At 53.2% G+C, this 21,341-nt stretch overlaps 1 protein-coding gene across 1 annotated transcript in view; it reads right to left on the bottom strand.

Moving 5' to 3' along the window:
- The window catches only part of CIB4 (calcium and integrin binding family member 4), a 44,078-nt gene extending 23,787 nt beyond the window's left edge, over nucleotides 1-20,291 (bottom strand). Inside the window, exons 1-3 of the mRNA XM_045189517.2 lie at nucleotides 20,238-20,291; nucleotides 19,759-19,793; nucleotides 15,404-15,500 (exon numbers count right to left, since the gene is read on the bottom strand). Of these exons, the coding sequence (XP_045045452.1) occupies nucleotides 15,404-15,500; nucleotides 19,759-19,793; nucleotides 20,238-20,291 (186 nt within the window). The remainder of the gene's footprint in view (nucleotides 1-15,403; nucleotides 15,501-19,758; nucleotides 19,794-20,237) is intronic.
- Nucleotides 20,292-21,341: the final 1,050 nt, after the last annotated feature.

Here is a 21,341-nt window from a genome sequence, read left to right as displayed (position 1 = left end):
GCCTGGAAGGAGAAACCAACTGGAGGACAGAGGCAAAGTCAGAGCCAAGGGAAGATTCAGGCAGGGGACAAGATGCTGTGGGACTCAGGGAGATGATCTGGGCCAGGGCTAGGAAATGGGGTTAGGCAGCAGGGCTCCCCTCCCTTCTTTATGTGCCCACCAGCTCTCTCCTGTCCCCTTCCAGGCTGCCCAGGTTTTACCTGGATGAATAAAATTGTTGAGTAGTAGCGGGCAGCGGTGAAGCTCACCCTGGACCCTGAAACTCCTCCAGGGCCCAGATTGGGTTGTGTGATCTTCACAGGTGGAGAGAAGCCTGGCATTTTCATTTCAGGGGAGCTGGGAACAGGGAGTGTGGAGAATGAGAAGTTCACCTGGGGGAATGCACTGTCGCTATCGGCCAGGCCTCGGAGGCATCCTTCCTGCCAGTTGTTTATAAGAAAGGGACAGTCTCAGTGTTCTAGATGTATGACCTTCTTGAAGTCTAAAAACAGAGAGGCCCCTGTTCGAGCTGTCTCCTAGTGACAGATGGGTTGGCAGGGACAGGCTGGGGATGTGTCCTGCTGGCAGCTGGAGGTGGATTGCTAATGGAACAAGTAGGGGAGAAAGGCAGTAAAAATGTTAAATATTATTAAACATCCACGGAAGCACGTGTCCTGAACCTGGCTCAGACCCACCAGAGCAGTCTCTCCCTGAATTCTAGGCCCATAGGTTTGTGCCCCTGCCCCGAGGGACCTTCCAGGAGAGCTACCTGCTAGCACAGAGGAGCTCAAGGGCCTGAGTGCCTGAGATTTAGGGGGCGGCCCAGGGGCCTTGCGCCATGCTTCCGAGGCTGGAGGTGGGGAGTGGAAGGAGCAGAGGCTCTGGAGTCAGACTGACTCTAAAAAGTTAGTATAATACGTTTTTATTTGACAGTTACAAGATGTGGATATCTTGCAGCCTTTGACTTTTAGACAATCTCAATTTTTCAGTAGTGCAACATACTGAAGCAAAAAAAGAAAAAGAAAACAAAAGGAACCGAAAAGACCAATTGTCCTCTCACTTGTTAATCGAATCTATTACAGGAGAAACAAAACTTACACGATAGATAACTGTCTGTTTGCATTTGTACATTACCATTTGTAACAGCTGGGGATCAACTAACTCTATAGTGTCCGAAAGCACGTTAAACAATATTCAGGTTCCTGAGTAACAAGAGTAACAACCAAACAAGCTGCGTGACCTTGGGCAGATAGTTGAGCCATTCCTTTTTCCCATCTGTAAAATGGTCAGAATCGTAACTTTGCTCATAAAGTTTCTGGGGATCCGATGAGATCATACTTAGCACTGGCAGGCTCCCAGTGAGCGCAGCCTCACTCTGCAGCTGAGGAGAGCCAATCACAGAGAAGCAAACCCACCTGCTGTGTGTCTGAGCCCCACAGGGGGCTTTAATCAAACTTCACAGCCCTTAACCCCACCCTGGGCTTTCTGAGTAGCACCTTCCGGGGGAGGGCCCAGGAATCTGCATCTTAGTCAAGCTGCCCAGGTGGTTCTTAGGTAGCTGATCCTTAGACCGACGCTAAGTCGAAGTGCTAACAAATGGCAGAGACAACGCTGCACACACACCCTCTACCCCTGGCCACACTGTCCCCTCCAGGACACAGTCTCCCACCCAGCAAGGACATGGGTGGGGACGGGGTGGGGGCTGTGCAGGAAGTGGTGTAAACACGGACCAACGTCTAACCTCACGCCCTGGCTGACCCCAACCTGAAAACCTTGGTTTCACACGGACACCTCACAAAGCTTCCTTGAGCTCCCCTCCCTACCTGCCAACCCCACAGGCTGAGACTGGGCCCTGCAGAGGCAGGCAGGTTACAGCGCCCTCCTTACCCGCCCCCCACCACGTGCGGCCCTCCCTCTTCTGCTCTCTCTCCTTGCCCACAATTTTCTTCCTGTGACAAACTGTCCTGCCTACAAACACGCCCTTTCACTCTTTCCCCCCTTGCTTCCCTCTTCCTATTTCAGCCAGATTTATTTAGGAAATGCTTCTGTTCACCGTCTCTGTCGTTCTGATGAAAACCACCCCTCCCAGAGCGCCAGACAAAGCGTAGTTGTTGGCTGAAGGGCTCTCTAGCTTGGGGCTGTGACTTTGTTGCTGTAGTGATTGACCAGGAGAAGGGTGGCCTGTGAGTGGGAAGACCTTTGTGCTCCAGGAGGCGAGGATGGAGAGAGGGGCTCTCTGCCCAGCTGGGAAGGGCACGGTGGGGCCTCCTAGGAGGTGCAAGTAGGGAGGACAGATGGAAGAGGGAGAGGAGAGGAGGCAGTGGATGCAAATGCTCCAAGATGGGATCCTTCCTGATACTCACCTCCCCCACCCCAGCCTTCAGCAGTGCTGACCAGAATTCATACAGTCCTTATCCCTTGAAAGCACCCTTCCCCTCCCCCCAAAAAGAACAGAAGAATGGGGGAGGGCTCTTTGCACCCAAAGGGCCTAGACTCAGAGGGAAGGCAGTTCACAGCTCTGTCAACCCAATTTTTCCATTTTCCGGGGCAGGAAGGCCCCCAGGTGCCTTTGGGCTCAGGAGCATTATTTTCTCTATTTTCAGATACGGCACCATTGACTTGCGGCTCTGGCTGAGAACCTAACAATGGTGTTTAGGCTTTTCTGTGGAAAATGCAAACAGCATTCTGAACCACCCATATAAAAACCTGTTAAAACACAATCTGTACCTGTAATTTAAAAGCAGTTTGTGCAAAGTAGGAAACTGTGACTAACGTGAGGAGGTCACCCAGGGCAGCCCAGGCAGGGGACAGTTTAGGGAACTGCCCAGAGCAAAGCTGCTCTGCTACTCTGGAGAGGTAGCGGGAGCAGGAGCAGCAGGGCCAGGGCCTTCCCGGTTCCCGCCGCCTGCTGTTTATAAGCAGCCTTCCTGTGGGCAAGCAGGAGGGGCTCTCAGATGGTGTCGGGGCTGCTTCGCAGCTGTTTGGGGACACCCACCCTAGAGCGCCCTGGGAATGCGTCCCCTGTGAACTCTGGAGAATGTATATCTTTGCCTCAAGACAATTTCTCTTTCATCAGCGCATCTCAGCATCAATAGTTGATCTATCTCGCCTTCACTTGAATCAACCAGTATAAACTGAAACAGGCTCACACCCCAGCTCCTTGATTACCGACCACTCGCACGCTCTCTCTCCCAGTGACTCTTTAAACACTAGAAAATGAATGAAACAATTCAAAGTTCCTTTTTCGTTTCAGTCCCCAACATTTTAGACTATTGAAGATTTGAAACTTCCAACTTCTTGTTCATCCCTTTCCCCTGTATCCTGGGAACAAAGGCCCACCCCCAGCAGGGTGCCCTGGACTGCTAAGGGCCCCACCAGCCAGCCACGATGCATCACTACCTAGGCATTCAATGAGCGCCTACCAGCAGCTCAGACCTCTGCATCACACTTGATTCATACTTCCCCTTGGGCCCAAGGGGGTCAGGCAGGAAGGAGAGAAATGGGTGCTTGTTAAACACTTACTATATATCCAATGCTGTGCCAGCCACAGCCACCGTGTTATCCCATTTATTCTTCCTGTCAACCCAAATAGTAGATCTCAGAGAGTTCACTGGACAGATGAAGAAAAGCAACGAGCAGAGAGGTTAAATAACTAAATCCGAGAAAGAGCAGGAACTTAACCCCAGATCTGTCTGACCCTCAAACCTGAGCTCTTGGCGTGGAGTGTGTTCCAGAAAGATGCTGCATCAAAGTGGGAAAAATAAATGCACACGGAGGTGTCAAGCTCCTGGGTCAGCAGGCAGGTCCAGGCTGAGCGCCAGGGCGCGTGCTGTGACTGGTGTCCGTGCCAGCTCAAAAAGGACCAAGGACAGGAGTGAAAAACGTGCTGCGAATCCTGGCGTTTGGTGGGGGTGGCAGGATGAGCCAGGGCTGGGCCACAGAAGCGATGTGGAGTTCTGCACCTGGTCCACAGCAGCTCCCTCCAGGATGGTACCAGCTGGACGGCAGTGCAGGAGGAGGAGGCCTGGGGTCCGGCTGGCCACAGAGTCAGCAGGAGATGCTGAGAGAGCAGCCCCTGCCACACAGCCGCACAGCACAGCTGGGGAAGTGCTCCAGCAACACCCGGGGGAAGATGCAGAAGATGGATTGGACCACAACCCGGGCACAAGTGCCGATTGCAAAACCACACGCAAAGTGACTTATGCATCTAAGTCGACTTGGAGAGAGGTCTCTAGCGATATGTCTCACACATTCTATCTTCTATCATTCTCGTGGATTAAGGATATTTAAGAGGCCAGGTTTTTAAATATTGTGCTGTTTTATCCCCCTTGGGACATAAATGTTTTTCCATGTTGCTACATAGTCAGTATTATTATCTTTTAATGGTTACATAGTTCAAATTCCCAGAGCAGATGACCCTGTCTTTCTAATGCCTCCAAGAACAATCTGGAAATCTAAACTAAAAAGGAGGAGGAGGAGAAAATAATAATATATAAGGATGTTTATCGCAGAATTATTTATAGTAGCAAAAAAATAGTAATCTCAAACTGGAGACAATGTTAATGTCCAGCCAGGACAGGATGGTTTAGTAAATCAGAATTCAATGCAATTATGCAACCATTAAAGTGATAATTACACAGACCATGTAGCAACATAAAAAAAAAAAAAAACCACCCATCTATGCTTAATGGGGGGGAAAAAAGCACAAAACAGAATTACATTTCTATCTATAGTGATGTAAAGGAGAGTGTGCCTCGGGGGACATGTGACAAAAGAAAACAGAAACGACAACTTCTCTTAGAGTGGTTGGGTGCTAAGGAATTACTTTTAGAAAATGTATTTTAATGCTGACATGCCATTTTACCAATAAATAAAAAGCAAGTTAAAAAAGTACGCTCCAGATTCAATTTGCTAAGCAAGCAGACAAGCTTTCCTCCCTAGGGGGTGGGAAGCAGAAGTTTTTGCTTTTCTTTCCTGCTTTGTAATCTGCTCCCCAAAGGCTGGGCCCCAGGCAGAACTGGACTCTGCTCCCAGGCCCAGTGAGGGGCTGGGGAACGAGCATGTCCTGCTCAGCCTGGCAGAAAATGCTGGAAGTTCAGTGGGAAAAAGCCACAGTTCATCTCTTGGTCTGCGCCTGTACTTTTCCAAATACATTCCTGCGTACATAGCCACCTGCTCTTCCTCTGTGAGTGTTGCCCAAAATCACCTGCCTGATGCATTTTAGCTTTTTCACATCCATTCTTTTTAAAAAAAATTTGTTTAATTGTACTTTTTCCCATTACCATTTAGTCCTCTTATACACCCCTCCCACCCCACAATCACCATACTGTTGTCCATCTGTGAGTCTGTCTCTGTTTTGCTTGTTGGTTCAGTTTATTCATTAGATTCCACATATGAGGGGAATGGGTTTGTCTTTCTCTGTCTGGCTTCTTTCATTTGGCATAATGTTCTCCAGGCCCATCCATACTGTTGCAAAGGGTAAAACTTTCTTCTTTTTTATGGCCGAGTAGTATTCCATTGTTCACATCTGCTCTCATCCAGTCTTCGAAAGAACCCTCTGAGGTAGGCAGGGCTGCTCTCATTAGGTCCATTTTTCAGAGGGGAAAACTGAGGTCGTGCACACACCACAAACTCCCCTCTAGGACTTTCAACAACAAGCTTGACGAGCCTGCAAGACCTGAGGGGCTGAGTCCTGGAGGCCTCACCTAGTGCCTGGCACCCAGAGGGGGTCTGTGGCTCTGTTAGGGGCTGAAGCCAGAGCCAAGAGGAGGGGAGGGTCCCGAGAACGCCCCTCTGCGGTTGGGCCTGTGTTGCCCCTGGCCTGCCCTTCTGGGCCTGGGTGACTGCGTCCCCGCACCTCAGCTGTGTGGAGCCCCGGTGGCCCACAGCTCCAGGCAGGCAGCACACGCAGCCCCCCGCCAGCCGCTCATGCCACTGGGAAGCCCTCAGAACTGCAGGGCGCCTTGTTCCTGCGGAGGCGGCAGCATGCCCCAAGCCTGTGGAGGGTTGAAAATCCTGGGAACAGAGCCCCGGTGGCCTGGCCAGCACCTCGTTAGGAGGCCCCAAGGCAGGAGGGGGCACTTCAGGAACAGTGTTGTTTACTTTTCTATTTTTAAACAAGTCTGAGGTCTCTGGGGGCACAGATGAAGTTATCAGAAAAGACATGAGTGGAACAAAGCCTCAGCCAGCAGGCTGGGGAGAGCCCTTGGGACCAGGACCTCAAAAAGCTGAGATGGAGTTTGTTTATCTTGTGCTCTGAGAGTACAGGACTGGGACCAGGGTGCTGGACAAGCATGTCCCCAAGCCCTCTGCAGCCTGTTCCCTTGGTGCCACTGGGGAACTGGGGTGCGAGCGATACTTTTAAATGATTCCATCAGTGTCATCTGCAGCCGGAGGAGGAGGTTCCACTTCTGGAAGGAAGCCCGGGTTCACTTCTCACCTCAGCCATGTGAACATTTCCCAGCGGAGCCACTGCCCCAAGGAAGCCCAGCCCTGTCGCTGCTGGCTCTGCCGCCGGACAATCCATCCCCTGTCCCTCTGCTGGAGCCTCCATTTCCTCACCCAGCCAGCCATTCTTGCCTCTCACTGGGAGGAGCATGGATGACGGGTGCACCTAAGGAGGGCTGGGACACCCACTCGCTGAGTCCTGGAGAGGCCCTGAAGAGGGGACTTGTCATTCCCATCTTAAGGGTGAGGATGCCAACGCCTGGAAGTGTGGAGGCACCTGCCCAAAGCATCCAGACTCGGGCCCACCTGGTTCCAGAGCCCACTGCCCTTCCCCAGAACCAAGCTGCCTCTCAGGTGCTCCAGCAAGGGCCATGCGTTGTGCTCTTAGGAGCTTTCAGAGAAACTATCACTCATTGACAGAGTCCATTAGAAGTCTGCGTGGATTTGGGTGGAGGAGAAATGCCTCCCAGGAAGTGAGAAGCATGGTAAGAAGCAAGGAGAGCTGGACTGGTGCTGAACGGTCCCGGTTTGATTCTGGCCCTTGCCAGACACCAGCTGGGTGGCTGTGGGCAGGTCACTGGGTTACTCCAGCCTGAATACTCCCCCCTGTGAACTGACGTCAATAACGGAGCTACTTCCCAAGGTCGATGAGAGGGTCTGATTAAGGGATGACAGGTGAGGCAGGAGGGGGATGCTCAAGCTCTGCACAAATGAAGACAAACAGCCCTCTAGTTCCTGGCCCTGGACAGCAACATGGACTATGGGTTGAGCAAATTGCACAAGGGAAGCAGTGGAGAGTCCTTATGCATTGCCTCCTTCTAGAGGCACCACCCAGAGGCGGCCACTGCACGGTGCAGAATCTCCCACCCAGGATGCACTGTGGGAGGGGGCTGCCTGAGGCCATCCCTGCAGACTCCCTCCAGGCCCCCTGTTCCAGCTCAGAGCCACAGGTCAACTGGGCCTTGCCCTGGGGTGCAGATAGAAGGTGGGGGCCAAGAAAAAGGAAAGAATTGGCTCAAGACCACTCAGCCAGAGGTGGGAAAAGCTAAAACCAAAAGCCAGAGCTCATTCCTACCTCCCAGGCTTTCCTAACGACCTGTCCTGGGGGCAAGACACACCTGGCAGAGGAAGAAACTGAGGCCCCAAGACAGCAGTGTGCCTGAGGGTGCTGGCGTCAGAGACGCAGCCAAGGCCAGAGGCCAGGCCACACCTCTCTGCTGCTGACTGCTCAGGCCAGAGCAGAGACTGTGTCCTACATCACTGAGCTTTTTCTGAAACCAACCACTTCTTAATTCTTTGGATGAATGTCTAAATAAGGATTTTTGCCAATTCTGAGCCCTGCTAACTGATGAAGTTGTCAGAAAAAGATCTAATGATGCTTGAAAATGCAGGGAGTGAGCCAGCTGCCAAATTGCCCTCCCAGCTCTGACTCTGCATCAGGGGATCGGGGACCCTCCCACAGGGGTGGGGGGGTGCTGGAGGTTGAGACTCCGCTGCCTTTCATCAGCTGTATGATGTGGTTGAGTTGCTTCACCCCTTTGACCCTCTGCTCCCCAGCTGTGAGTGAGGATAATAACTCCCGCTTTGCTGGGTTACTTTGAGGATTATATGAGATGATGTGTGTGACATTCCAGCACAGTGCCAGGCACAGCCCAGAAACAGGGCCGGCTGGGAGGGTGGGACGAGGCCAGCTGACTTAAATCTGCTGAAAGGACAGAGGTGGCCATAGCTGCAGCCCTGGGTGAGTGAAAGCTGAAGTCACCAGCTCCATCTGGGGAATCGCTGGGTCAGCTCCAGTATCTTGAGGGAGCAGAAGCTCAAGGAGCCAGCAGGCTTCCCTCCAATGGGATGAAAGGCTCCGAGTGACCCCAGGGCCCGTGAGGTGGGGCCTTGGGGCGGGAGCCTGGGAGGCCGGGCAGGCCTCGTCTTTGGACTCTCTTCTCTCTCAGTGAGCGTTTGTTCCACTCTGGGCACTAGGGGTGGGGCCTGGCTTGGGGACTTGGGGGTCAGACAACTCTCGGGCCTGCCACAGAAGCCTGAGAGGCTGGGCTCTGAGAGGGACCCTCCCGAAATGAGCTGGGCCTGACTACAGGCCTTCCCCAAACACAAGATTCACATATGAGACCTGCCTGTTCAAGGGTGGGCCCAGGTGGGGGGCCCAGCTAAAGATGGGGAAAGCTGTTCCCCCTCAATCACCAACAGTCCAAGCCACACCCTCCTCCTCTCTTCCTTTCTCCCCTGCTACATACATGTATGCACATGTAAACATTCACACACACACATGTCATCTGATTGGTGACCTTTCATTCTCCCCAGAAGGTGGAGAAGTATGGAGAAGAACAAGCAGGTCTTGGGTGCAAATGTATTTTTGCAATTCTGTGGCTTTGCAGAGAGCTGCTAACTTCTCAAGGACTTGGTTTCCTCATCTGTCAGTGGGGAAACACCACTGTGTTGTCCAGGCCTGTGGTGAGAATTGAATGAGGTGGAGCACGAAGAGGGCTCGTAACCAAGAAGCACATGACTAATGGCAGTGGACATTTGGGGCTGGAAAGTAGAATTGCTACAACGATGCAATCTGCCTCTATTTTTAGTAAGCAAGGGAGAGTGTCTGAGGGTGAGGGAGGGGCCCCAGCTGTGGCCTACATGCACTATGAGGATTATCCCTGGGTCCAGCTGGCCTGGCCTGGCTCTAGGTAATCAAAGATACCCTCCTGGCATGCTGCCTTCCCCGCATGATTGGTTCTATGCCCACTGGCTGATTACGACACACTCAGAGGACCACCCTGAGCTCATGGGAGCCCAGAGGTGGCTGTTAGGAGTGGGCAGGCTGGCTCTTCACCAGGGATCAAACCTCAGAGTTCCCTCGGGACGTGCCAGAAATGGAAACACCCCACACTGCTGAGGGAAACCTGGGTTCCATCCTCAGTCAGCCTCTGATGGGCCCTGTGACTTTGCGTGGTCATGTCCTGTCTCTGGGCCTCAGTTTCTTCATCTGTAAAAACCTGCCCACTCTTGGGACGTGCAGTGAAGAGGTGGCATGAACAGGCTCTGGCAAAATCAATAAAAAAATGCACAGGAAGATGCCTGGGGTCCAGGTGCTCCCCCTTCCCGCCGCAACCTCTTCTCAGACGGACAGGAGGACCCAGAGTCTCTTCAGGTGTGGCCTCACCCATGGAGAAGGGGCTCAGGAGCCCAAAGTCCTCCAGGACCCCTTCTAGCCCGGGGCTCTGCAGGACAGTCACTCACATTAGCAGAGTTTTCACTGGCCAGATTGCTTTACCCCCTTTGACCCTCTGCTTCCCCAGCTGTCAACACGGATAATAACTCAGTCGGCCAAGGGCTGCCGGGAGAGTCCACGTACGTGCCTGACCACCAAGTGCTGGCCTGGCTCAGCCGCAGGACAGCACTAGGGAGGTCCTTCTGGGGCCTTCGGGGAGGGGTGCTGTTCCCAGACCTGCCACTCAGGATCCTTAAAAGTGGGGAGGAGATGCTGGCAGAGCATGATGAAGGTGTCTTTCTAGGAGGGGCTGTGCCTACCAGGTGGCTGGGTGAGCTTCTCGGAGCCAAGAATAAACCCCAAGGCTTGTGATTCCTCCATTTGTTCTCAACCCTGAATTTCCTGAGAAAAGGCCTTATAAGCCCGTAAAACCTCAATCGGCGCACACAACACATTGAAAGTGCGTAGTAACCACTTATGGGGTGAATGAATGAGAACCAGGTGTGAGAACCCCTATTCGTCAGACTCAAAAAAAGTCTCTTATCCCTGGGAATTTCCTTCTGATAATCAACAGGACAAGGGGCGACATTCCCCAAGGGCCCTCAGGGAAGGAGGAGCTCCCGGAGCAGCCTGGCTGGGCTGGAGTGAGGTGTGGGGACGGTCAGCAGGGAGCAAGACTCTGAGGACTCAGCCAAGCAAAGCGTTTGGGCAGTTGAGAGTGGAAAGTGCGGGGCAGCTGCTGTCCGTGTGGAAGGCTCTAAGACGGCAGTGACCAGTGACGAGGAGAGGGCGTTTTGGGAGGTTTTCCCGAGCATCAGGAATGCAGGTGTGGTTCCTCCGTAAAGACGACAGGTGAAACCCCGGTGTCTATTTCTGTTTTTTTCTGACACTCAGTAAAACTCAGGTAAAGGGAGTCTTTAGGGGCTTGACCTACAAAGAGAGAGAGAGGACACAAGAGGACAGCGGCAGTCACACAGTGACACACGAGAGAAGCAAACGTCTGAGTGGGGACCAACCCAGCAGACACGGGAGAGCAAGTCCCTGTGCCCACAGTGGGGAGAAGGGGCTGCTAAGCCGTTCTACACCCCAGATACTTTAAAGGCTCTGGAACTGAAGGCACCAGGCCTCAATGGGAATAGAGGCCGGTCAAAAGGAGGACAGGTTGGAAAAGGAGCTGGAGTCTTAGGCCTCGTGGCTACTCGACATTGTGGGGTGATTGTCCCTCTTCAGCCCCTGCAGCGGGTTGGAAAGTTGTTCTCTGGGGTGAGTGTAACAGAGGTGGTCTGCTCTGGGGGCGTCTGCCACAGCTGAGCACTGGAGAGGAAGGAAACACCTTGCATGCTGAGGTCGGAGACACCCGGCCTCCTTTCCTGACTCAGCTCTAGAACACTGGCAGCCAGGGCTTTGCTCCCGTCTTCTCTAGAGCACCCTTGTGAAACAACCCCTCCGGTTCACCCTGGTGGACAGCTCCAGTCGGTACACCCCACCCATGCACTTGAGCTTGGACTGGCTTTTTAGCGACCACGCCCTGCTCTCAGGATAAGCAGACAATTACCAGAGTGCCAAGCAAGGCCTCTGACCTGAAGGATGGAGGAGATCCAAACCAGCTCGTGGGGAAAAGTGCCTGGGAGAAAAGATGGGAGAAAATGCCGCCTCCCAGAAAAAGGAGGGGACACTATTTAAAAAAAGAGGAATACACAGAGAATAAAATTGAGCTCTTAGAAATCAACAGCATGATGGCAGAAGTGACAGACTAAATTAGAGTTGGAGATGAAGTTGAGGAAAGTTCCCAGGAAGAACAGCCAAGTGATGAAGATGAAAATTAGCAGAGAAGAAGATGTAAAGTAGACCCACACAGGATGTACGATACCAGGATACCAGAGTTCCGGAAAGGCAGAACAAAGGAAACAGGGGAGAAGTTACTGAAGAAAGAATTCATAGAAACATCCTTGAACTGAAGGACAGCCCCCACCAAATGGGCCTTCCGTGGGCCGGTACATGAGAGCAGGGCCCACACTAACTCACGTTCTTGGTCATTTCAGAATAGTGGGAGCCAAAGCAAACACCCTACCGGTTTCCAGGAAAAAAAAAGACAGGGGTTCATAAAAAAGATCAGGAAACTTCGCAATAACAACAGCAAAAGCTAACATGCAATAGAGTAATGCTTTCCAAATTCTGAAGAAAATTGACCTCCAACGTATAATTCAACTCCCTCTAAACTCTCTATTAAGAGTGAGGGGGAGAATAAGACACTTTCAGATATGTAAGGTGTCGAAGCACCTACCTCCATGCACCCTTTATCGGGAAGCTACTAGAGGATGTGCTCCACCAAAACAAGGGAGTAAACGGAGGGAGGGGAAGATGAGAGATGGCAGATGGAAGCAGCGGTGAAAAGAATCTGGACGACGGTGGGAGGAGATCCCAGAATGACAGCATGTACCAGGCTCGGCGGGCAACCCGGCCCTGATTCAAGCGGGCCTGAAGGCTCCAAGAGAAAACTTGCCAAGAAAATGGAATGGATAAACAATGTGTTACTCCTGCATGCCTGTAGAGGAGATTCAGATAGTTGGCAGAGGTTTGGTGCCGACTTAATGATAACGTAGAAAACTAAGCAAAAACAGTGGTTATACCAAGAAAGGCAGTACCAACAAAAATTGTGCAGAAAGGGAAAACTAACCATGGTCTATTTCATGGCTCAGCTCTGAGTAGTGCGTGCGGTCATAATAATGTAACAGTGCATATTAATCTGACCAAAATTATTATATAACTGTGTCGGGAGGGCAGCGGGAAGGCATGATGTGTAGGATGAGCGTGGGGTGGGGGGTGAGCTAGACTTCTTCTCTAAGGGGAACTCCAAGGCTGGGCCATTGAGAAGGGGCAATGCAAGTGTGCCCTTTGGCGATACAGAGGCAAATAGCAAGAACGAGCTAAGAGTTGAAAATGGTTGCCTGCAGAGAAGGAAGATAATCCTAACCTACACATGGCGACTGCACTCTGGCATGCATAAATTATTTTTACTTAAAATCTTAAAGAAGAATAATAATAATTTTAAAACTGTACTCCCATCCCTGCCCCTCCTACTTTGGTGATTTCTCAAGAGACTAAATAAATACGAGGACTTCTCATTGCTGAAAGCCTCAGCAGTGAGTTCTTTGCAAGCCGCTCTAAGCAGAGAGGCCTGGCCTTTAAGCAGGCTTCAGAAACGCTCAGAAAACTGGGGATACCTGGAGACTAACATGGCGCAGAAACCTCAGGAGCCATACCTGGATTGCCTCCTGACACCTCAGGCATGTTTCCAAACCACTCCATGTTTTTAGGGTTGATGCCCAGATAGAATATAGTAGGTTGGGGGTTGGGGGGAGTGGCTGGGCACAGACCACCCACCTTCAGGTACCCTGGAGGGGAAGGCAGGAAGGGGCCAGAGCAGTGCGGTGGCCCCGTCCAGCGTGCACGCTTCCAGCAGACCCCGTCTGAGACCCTGAAATCTTCCCACAGTCCTGCCACCCACAGCCCTGAGCCCGGAAATGAGAAACCCAGCTCACACCGCATCACTACTCGTCCCTGTTTACAGAAAGCAAGATTGTTATTTACAAGAACAGAAACACTGAGCTAATTCACTTTTAAATACACCAAACAGAGCGGCAGACAAAAAGAAAACAGAAACCTCCCGAGTGGAAAAGGGAGGGAATGGTCAGCGCGCTCTTCCCGCTGCTCTCTGCCGCCCAGGCCCTGCTCCCCCGCTCTCCGCCCGCGGGCAGACCCTTCCCAGGATGAACCAGCCCACTTTCCCCACAAGCAAAACCAAGTTAGGAACACAGAACTTTCTTCCCAGACCACCTGAGACCATGAGCCACGTGGCAGCAGTGCCTGGACCATGTGGGGCCCCCTCTCAAGGGCTTTCCCTGAGGTGCATTCTGGCAGTGTGAGTCACGCAGCTCCCGTCCTGGGGGCCTCGGGGGACACTGGGACACTGGAGCCCCACCTCCCAGCAAGCCTCTCCTTGCTCATTTTGGGAAGCAAGTTTTATGCTCCGTCCAGGACCAGAAAGACATAGTGATTTTCGTCCTATGTCTAAACCCATGAAGGTCCCTCTGAGGGCTAGGGGTGGTTGGTGAAAAAAGGGCTGACAACCAGGAATGAAGGGAGAAAAATAAGGACAAGAAGGGACACGTGTGGAAAGACTGTTCTTGCTTCTGGGATTAGATCATTCTTAACTTTTTTTTGTTCTAAAATGAACATTTTTAAAAAATAAAATGGTGGTGATCATGGTTGAAATATTTGTTTTTTTTACAATGATCTGGTTTTTATTTGTATGATAAAATAAAATAATGACCATTCAGAAAGATGAAATTCATAATCTTGTCCCAAGACTCCCGTCTCAGTGTCCAGCTACTTCCCAACGAATAAGCTCCCGGGGGGTGGGGGGGGGGGTCTAGTGCTCCAGAGATGGCCCGGATCCCGGCCCACCCTGCGGCCGTGGGCTTCACAGCAGCCTGACCCTCCTGCTGCATCATCCCCCTGCCCTGAGGCCAAGTGGTGAGTCCACAGCCAAGCAGGCCCCAGACCCCCCGGAGTCATCCTGCCCACCTGCCCTGATCAGAAGTGGAGAGCCCAGCCTGGGGGGTGGTCTTGAGCGCCTGGCCGAGCTCTGCCATCAGGTGGGCAGGTTGGTTCCCTCTCCAGGCCTCAGAGATTCAACAGGTAAGCCCAGGGTGGAGAGCATTTGACAGGGATGAGACGCGGTGGTCTCTAAGTTTCTTTCCAGGCTTAACATTCAGATGTTCTGGGACTGACCAGTGACGCTATCCCCACCCATTTGCCCTTGCCTCTCTGGGTTGCCTCTCGGGTCCCTGAGTGCAGAGTCCAGGTCTGAGAGAAGTCCCAGCCCCCGAGTGTAGTGTGTTTGAGCCCATGCGTGTGGGGGCATGGGAGTGTGGAGGGGTGTGCGTGTGACTAGGAGGGACCAGAGGGACGGGGTCCCCGTTCTGCACTGGGCACAGGCACATTATCCAATCATTCCACCTTTTGAGGACTCTGCTCCTTTCCTCTCCAAAACCCCAGCCATGCCACTGCCCTCCACATCCCTTCCCATCCCTTTGTCTTCTCTCTTCCTCCCTCCACGTCAAGCCCCACCCTGTGTTCTTTCTCTGTCTCTGACCTGGAGCAAGACCTGTCACTCGGTGGCCCTTGTTGACTGTATGCCCCTCCACCCGCATGGTCTCCCCCTCAAAGCACCTTCCACTCCAGGTCCCTGGCCCTCCTCCGAGAGTGCCCACAGCTCTCAGTGCATCTTGTCCCACACAGAAATGAAGATGGGTTCTCTGCACACTGACAAATGCAAAGCATTTTCTGCCATGATCCAAATGAAAAATAGGGAAGCCTGACACCGCCATGATTTGTTAACCTGACATCGCCTCTCTATGCGTTGAACAAATTTTAATTAAAATCTCAGGAGTGATTAGAGAGCCCTTTTATTGGGCACCTCTGGGTTCTCTCAGGTGCCCTGGGGGAAGAGTGAGGCCTTTTCACAACAGGGACAAAGGCTCAGGGATGGTCCCTAAAAGGTTGGGAGTGGGGGGCGCTGACAGCCCAGGCAAGCACAGCCTGCTGGAGAGCAAGGAACCCTAGCGAGCACAGGGGCACTCCGGCCACGCCCACCACACCACCCACTCCACACGTGAGGACACTGAGACCAGCGCTTGCAGCCCCTCCGCAGGTTTCCGTGACACCACCCCACCCACCCCACCACCCTGGACTCACCCTCAGCGCCGGCAGGGAGCTGACCTGGTCCATGGTCAGGGTCGCCTCCTTGTAGTGCTTCCCAGGGGGGCAGAGCTTCAGGAAGGTATCATGGATGCTGAGAAGAGAGACGTGATGGGCTGGGGAGCAGAAACCAGAAAGCCCCCTCACTCCCTACCCCATGCCGGACTCTCTTTGGAGAAAAGGGACTCAGGATTGAATGACACAGGAAAGGCAGTTATACATCCTTCCAGCCTTCCAGAAGCACCCTTGGGACTCCAGTGTGCGTAGCACACCATGGAGGACGCAGAGACAAACCAGGCCGGACGGAAAGTGAGTGAACGTGCTCTAAAGCCTGGAACGCATTCTGCAAGTGTCAGTCATTGGAAGCCGGAGCTGGAAGGGACTTCTGTCATCAGTCTACTCCCTCCTTTACAGTTGGTGAAACCAGCAGGGCCTTGCTTAGGGAAGCCAGGCCCCCCTTTAGCCCAGAGAAAAGAGGCCCCTCTGTGGGTGCAGCCGAGTCAAGGTGAGAACGCAGCTGCCTACAGTCAGCAAACAATGTGGCTGCCCCGGACCCAGCCTGCTGGCTTCACAGACCAGGGGACTGAGAAGCCGTCCTGAAGGATCCTATAATCAGTGACTCTGTCTGGAGGCCCCGCCCTGGCCCAGGGGATTTTGCTCATGAGTGACAGGCAGAGGGTAAAGTGCTGTGTGTCCGCTGAGAAGAACGGGCCAGAGGGAACTCCGTCCCAGGCCAAGAGAGGATGCACCCAGCCCCTCTGGTCTCCCTCCCAGGTTCAGGGGGAACCATCCATGTCAGTCCTGTAAGGGCCACCAGAGACTTTGACAAGCTTGGGAGGGAGCCAAAAAGCGGGGTGTGGGATGGGTGGGGGGAGACATCCTCCAGGGAAGTCCTGGGTGGGGGGCGGGGGGACTAAAGGGCAGCAAGGACGAGAGGCAAGCCATCCTGCAGGGGAGGGGCAGTGGGCGTTGCAGGCCCCAGCCCAGAGGAGTATTTTATCTCTGTTATTGTTAGAATTGCAGGTGGAAGGGGATAATCAAGAGCAAGCCGACTTTCAGTAAATTCTATTATTAAGAGTTCTCCGAGGCCAGGTACCTATTTGGCCGGTGCCCAGGTCCCACTGCCCCAGTGTCCCGCTGGGAGTCCCTGCCACACACTGCCAACTCTCAGGGACATTTTTCATGGAAACTGCATGCTGGTCTTGCAAGGACAGAACCATTATCTCTAGTTTACAGATGAAGAAACGGAGGCTCAAGGAGGTAAAATAATTTCCCTGAGGCCACACGGTGGTGAGAGAGAAAGCCAGAGCTGCAGACCCAAGCGACTGGACGCCCTGGCTTCCCCCAGGAGCCCACAGAAGGGAGATGTCAGGATGGCTGGTGGAAACAGGAGGACCCTCTCCTGCCCCTGAAGCCCTCTTCCCATTTACCAAGCTCCGTGTGCAGGGGGCAACCTGTCTCATTGAACCTACCCGACAGCCCCTGGGAGAGGCGTAGGGGTGATCATTTCTATAGATGAGGGAACCACGGGGCAGAAGAAGGGGTATGCCCAAGGTCAGATGGCTTGGGGGAGAGGGAGTGGGGTATAACCCCTAAACCGACCCCTAAACCAGGTTCTTCAGGCTGAGTGTTCGTCCCCACCCAGGTGAGAGGCTGGTAGCCCTACCCACTTGGAGAACCTTCTGGGGACGGGCTGCTATGGGGAGGGCCCTGCCTGGACTTCATGCCTTCCCAGGCCACCGAGGGGGTAGGCTGTCTGCACATGAATCATGGCTGCAACCCAGCTGCCACAGAATATTCCCCTCCTCCAAATATGGATCAGCTGGCTGTAAGTGGAGCTCTGAATTAATCACTAATGGACTCAAAGTCAAAGTCATTTAAAAAACTCACACACTCGGCCTGCCAGAAATCATGCAGCCCAGGCTGTGGCTCCTTCCACACCTTGCCCAGACACAGGGAGGGGCTGTCTGCAGCCCAGAGGGGAGGGGACCGGCTCCACTGCTCACCCTTGGTGGGACCTTGAACGTGCACATCCCCTCTCAGGCCTCAGTTGCCCCTGTGTAGGATGTGTCTCGGTGACCCCTGCCCCGCCAGCCCCCCGGTTCAGGTATTCTGCAGCTGTGTCTGCCCTTTCTCTGGCACCCTATCACCCCTTGCCTCCAAAGCCCTATCATTTAGTGGCTTTCAACTGGGTCCCTCGTTAGAATCATGCAGGGAGCTTGTGAAAGGATCCCTGTCCACCCGTAGACATTTTCACTCAAGGCTGGGGCGGGGCGCAGACACAGGTTCTGTAAGCGCCCATGTCTCCACGGTACAGGCAGGACTGAGAACTCAGCTCAGCGCAGGCCTCGATTTCCATTCCTCTGTGCCCACCCTGGGCTCAGTGACCTGGGTATGGGGTCAGTAGTCCTTTGCCCCGTGGTCAGCCAGCAGGTGTTCTATAAATAGCGCTGTCTTTAGCCTGAAGGCATGGCTTCTGGTCCCCTGACCCGCTACTTCCAAGCTGGGCGACTTGGGCGAGTCATTTCTCAGAGCGAGTTTCCACATTTGCGCAAAGGGGACCATGGCACCAGGAAAATAACGATGACCGCCCTCGCAGCACTGACCCTCGCGCCGGGCCCTGCCCTAGCTCCTGACAACGAATGTCACCCTCTAACTGTCCTGATGTGACCACGTGAGGGTGGGTCCCATGACGCTCACGTCACACTGTTTTTGTAAGCGTGGAAATGGAGGCCTAGCGAAGGTAAGAAATACACCCCAGTCACACAGCCTCAAGTGACAGAGCTGAGGCTCAAACTCAGGCCTTCGGTTTCCAGGAAGCGAACCTGTCCCCTCTCCACCCGCTGACCTTCTGACGTTCCAGGAAGACCAGGAGCTGATGGCTAGGACAGAGCATGGAGACTGGAAAAGCCCGCATTTCAATGGCTAGAAGCTTCTCCTACAATATATCCTCACCTGCTGGATTCGCTCTTTGTACTAAGTGTTTACTCTAACGTTATTTGTAAAACTGAAAACCATAAACAACTTAAGTGTACATTATAGGGGCTGGCAAAATGAATTATGGTTCTTCCATAGGAAGGAATGCTCCATAGCCATTAAGAAAGAATGAGGCAAAAAACCAAAAAGAGGCAGATCTCATGTGCGTTAAGTAAAACTAGCCAAGACGAAAACTTAAAAAATAAATAAACACTGCAGTGAGAATGGGTTACAATGTTTGAAGGCTATATATGTAGGCCTATGAAAGATTCTTCTGGAAGGAGAACTGAGCAGCTGACTGGGCGGCAGCTACTCTGGGGAGAAGGCCTGGAAAAACAGGAGGGAAGCGTTCGCTTTTTTACGTAGAACTTTCTATGCTATTTGAATTTTCTAGCCATGCTCAATATTGCGCTTCAAAATTCTACTTCATTTTTACTCAAGAGTTACTTTTTAGAAAATGTCACTAGGGTAGTAGGATATGAGTCATTTGGAGTTTTGTCATATTTTTTTTCTATGTTTAAAAAAAGGAGTGAATTTTCATTTTAAAAGGAAAATAATTCAGCCCCACGACTGTCCCTGGTCTCTGTAGCTCCCTGCATCCTGGCCATCCCTCAGTCCCCATTGGTGCCTGGGGAGTCTCGTGCTTGTGGCAAAGTCATTGCCTACCTGGGACTCTGAGTGGGAAGTGTGGCTTTCGGGCTGGACATTATGGCTGGGGACAGGGTTCCATTCCTGAGCGTCTAAAAGTGGTCTCTTTTCTCCAGCCTCACCCTACCTCACGTCTCGGTGGGCTCGTTGACCCTTCTAACCAGTTGAGCACCTGGCGTGGGCTGAGTGAGCCCACCTGTCTCTCATGCCTCCCACTCCCTCTGCAATCCCATGAGGGGCTATTGTGATGGGTGTCCTTGGCCTGAAGCCTCCCCCACTGGACAGAAACCTGCACAACCACAGGGACCGTGCTGCTCGCCAATGCTCCCCTGCTGCCCTCACAGTGTCTGCCCCCTACCCGCACTGAGGAGGGGCTTGGAGACGGGGGAGGGGGAGTAAGAGAGATTCAGTGAGTGAATCACAGACACCCAGCCGGTTAATGGTCCAAATGGTCTTCAGACCTGTCTCCTGTTCTTCATCACCCTGAGAAGGCCCTGTCCACCTCTGTGAGTCTCTGAAGAATCCCTGTCTTGGATCCCATAGCAGCCTGGCATTTCACTCAGCCCAGCCAGGCCTGGGACTCAGAACCTCAAGCCCTTGGGGCCGAGGTCTGCCTCTGCCTGCCCTGTGCAGCCTCCTCTTCAGAGCTCTGTGGCTGTGAGCAGGGACCCCACAGGGGCTGGGCAAAGCCCCAGCTCAGGGGGAGGGAAAGGGTGCTCTCTACTCACCACAGGATTTCATTCCTGGTCAGGAAGGTCAGGGCCTACAACAAACCACAGACAGATGACCTGCCCACTCTGTCCAGCCCCGCCCTGGCCTCCCGCAGAGTGGGGAGCTTCGGGGGCTGGGGTGGAAAGGCGCCTGCTCTCATCCCACAGCCCGGGAAATGGAGGCACCGCAGCCCTCTGTAGCGGCTCCCTGAGGGGGTGGCCGAGGAGGAAACGGTGCCCTTCCCCCCCCCTATCTCTGATGGCTTTCGGAAGGGGGCTGTGGGCACAGGTCTGGATGGAGAGGGGACCCGAGACAAGACAAAAAACTGGGCTCTGGGCAGGAGACAGGCAGGGAGAACTGGGCTGGACCTTGGCAAAGGCGAGGGCCACCACTACTCTGGTAAACTTTAGAGCTTCAGGCAAGCGCTTTCCCGCTCACCTTGCCTGCCTCAGGAAGCTGTCACCTCTGCCCCAAATCTCCAGCCTGATCTACCCACCTGGTATTCTTCCAGGTCCTCCCAGTGTATCTGGTACCTCAAACATTGCCCCATGCCAGCCACACCTTTCGCTCTGCTGGCAGCAGAACCTTTGCCCCAAGGGCTCACCAGTCCGTGTGCCCAAATGATCTGGTTGTCATGGTGACCTACATTCCACCTTCTGCCCATTCTACCTGAGCCCCTGAGTGGGCAAAGAAAAGGGCTCCTTTGCTTCCCTATGCTAATAGACACCACCTCCTAACTAGCAAGCAGAAAGGCAGCCCGCCAGCAGGGTTGAGCGCCATACGGTGGGCTCAAGAGTCATGCTGCCTGGGTTCGAATCCCAGATCTGCCCATGCTGACAAGACATGTGACCTTGGGCAAGTTACTCAGCCTCTCTGAGTCTTAGTTGCCTCAATTATAAAATGGGGATGATACCCGTGGGATTGTTGTGAGGGTTATTTGGGTTCATACAGGTAACAAGGCCTGGCATATAATAGGTGCTCACTAAATGTTTGCTCTTACAACCATGTCCCAAGCACTGTGCCAGGTTTGGAGACACAAAAATGAGTATGCAGAGAACCTGACCTCAAGAAGAGGCCCAAAGAGCCCCGAAAGTGGTGTTCACCCCACGCAGAGGGGCCCTGCGGGAGCAGAGGGCACATTCAAATTAGGATAATTTGAAGAGGGCCTAAAGAAAGGAACTTTATGGACAAGCACATGGTCACAAGGGCAAGGTCAGGGTGTAGAGAAGCCGCCCAGGACAGTGCAGGATCCTGGGCTAGTCACCTCGGAGTTGCTACCAATCATGCATCTCACATGGAATCAATACCCCAGAATCACTCCCTCTTCTTCTCTCCTGCAGGGACAAAGAGCCAGAGAAGTCACTACAGCATCAGTGTCTCAGGCCAGGAGGAGCCTCCCAACGCCATCTCCCGCTGCCGCCTCCGGGGAGGGTGGCAGGCCCCCCATCACTGTGCTGCTGTGGCTTTCCTGTCTCTCCCTTCCACACGCTCTCCTAGGTAAGCATCCCGAGGGCTTTCTGTTGAGCTAATTCATATCTCTGGAAATCAACAGCTTGCTTTTCTTTGTCTGTCCTCGGAGCTGGAGCCTGGTGGAAGACAC

The sequence above is a fragment of the Desmodus rotundus genome, chromosome 5 (genome assembly GCF_022682495.2).
Source record: "Desmodus rotundus isolate HL8 chromosome 5, HLdesRot8A.1, whole genome shotgun sequence".
NCBI lineage: Eukaryota > Metazoa > Chordata > Mammalia > Chiroptera > Phyllostomidae > Desmodus > Desmodus rotundus.
Note: the sequence above shows the minus strand (reverse complement) of the source record. Positions and strands in the feature narration are given on the sequence as shown.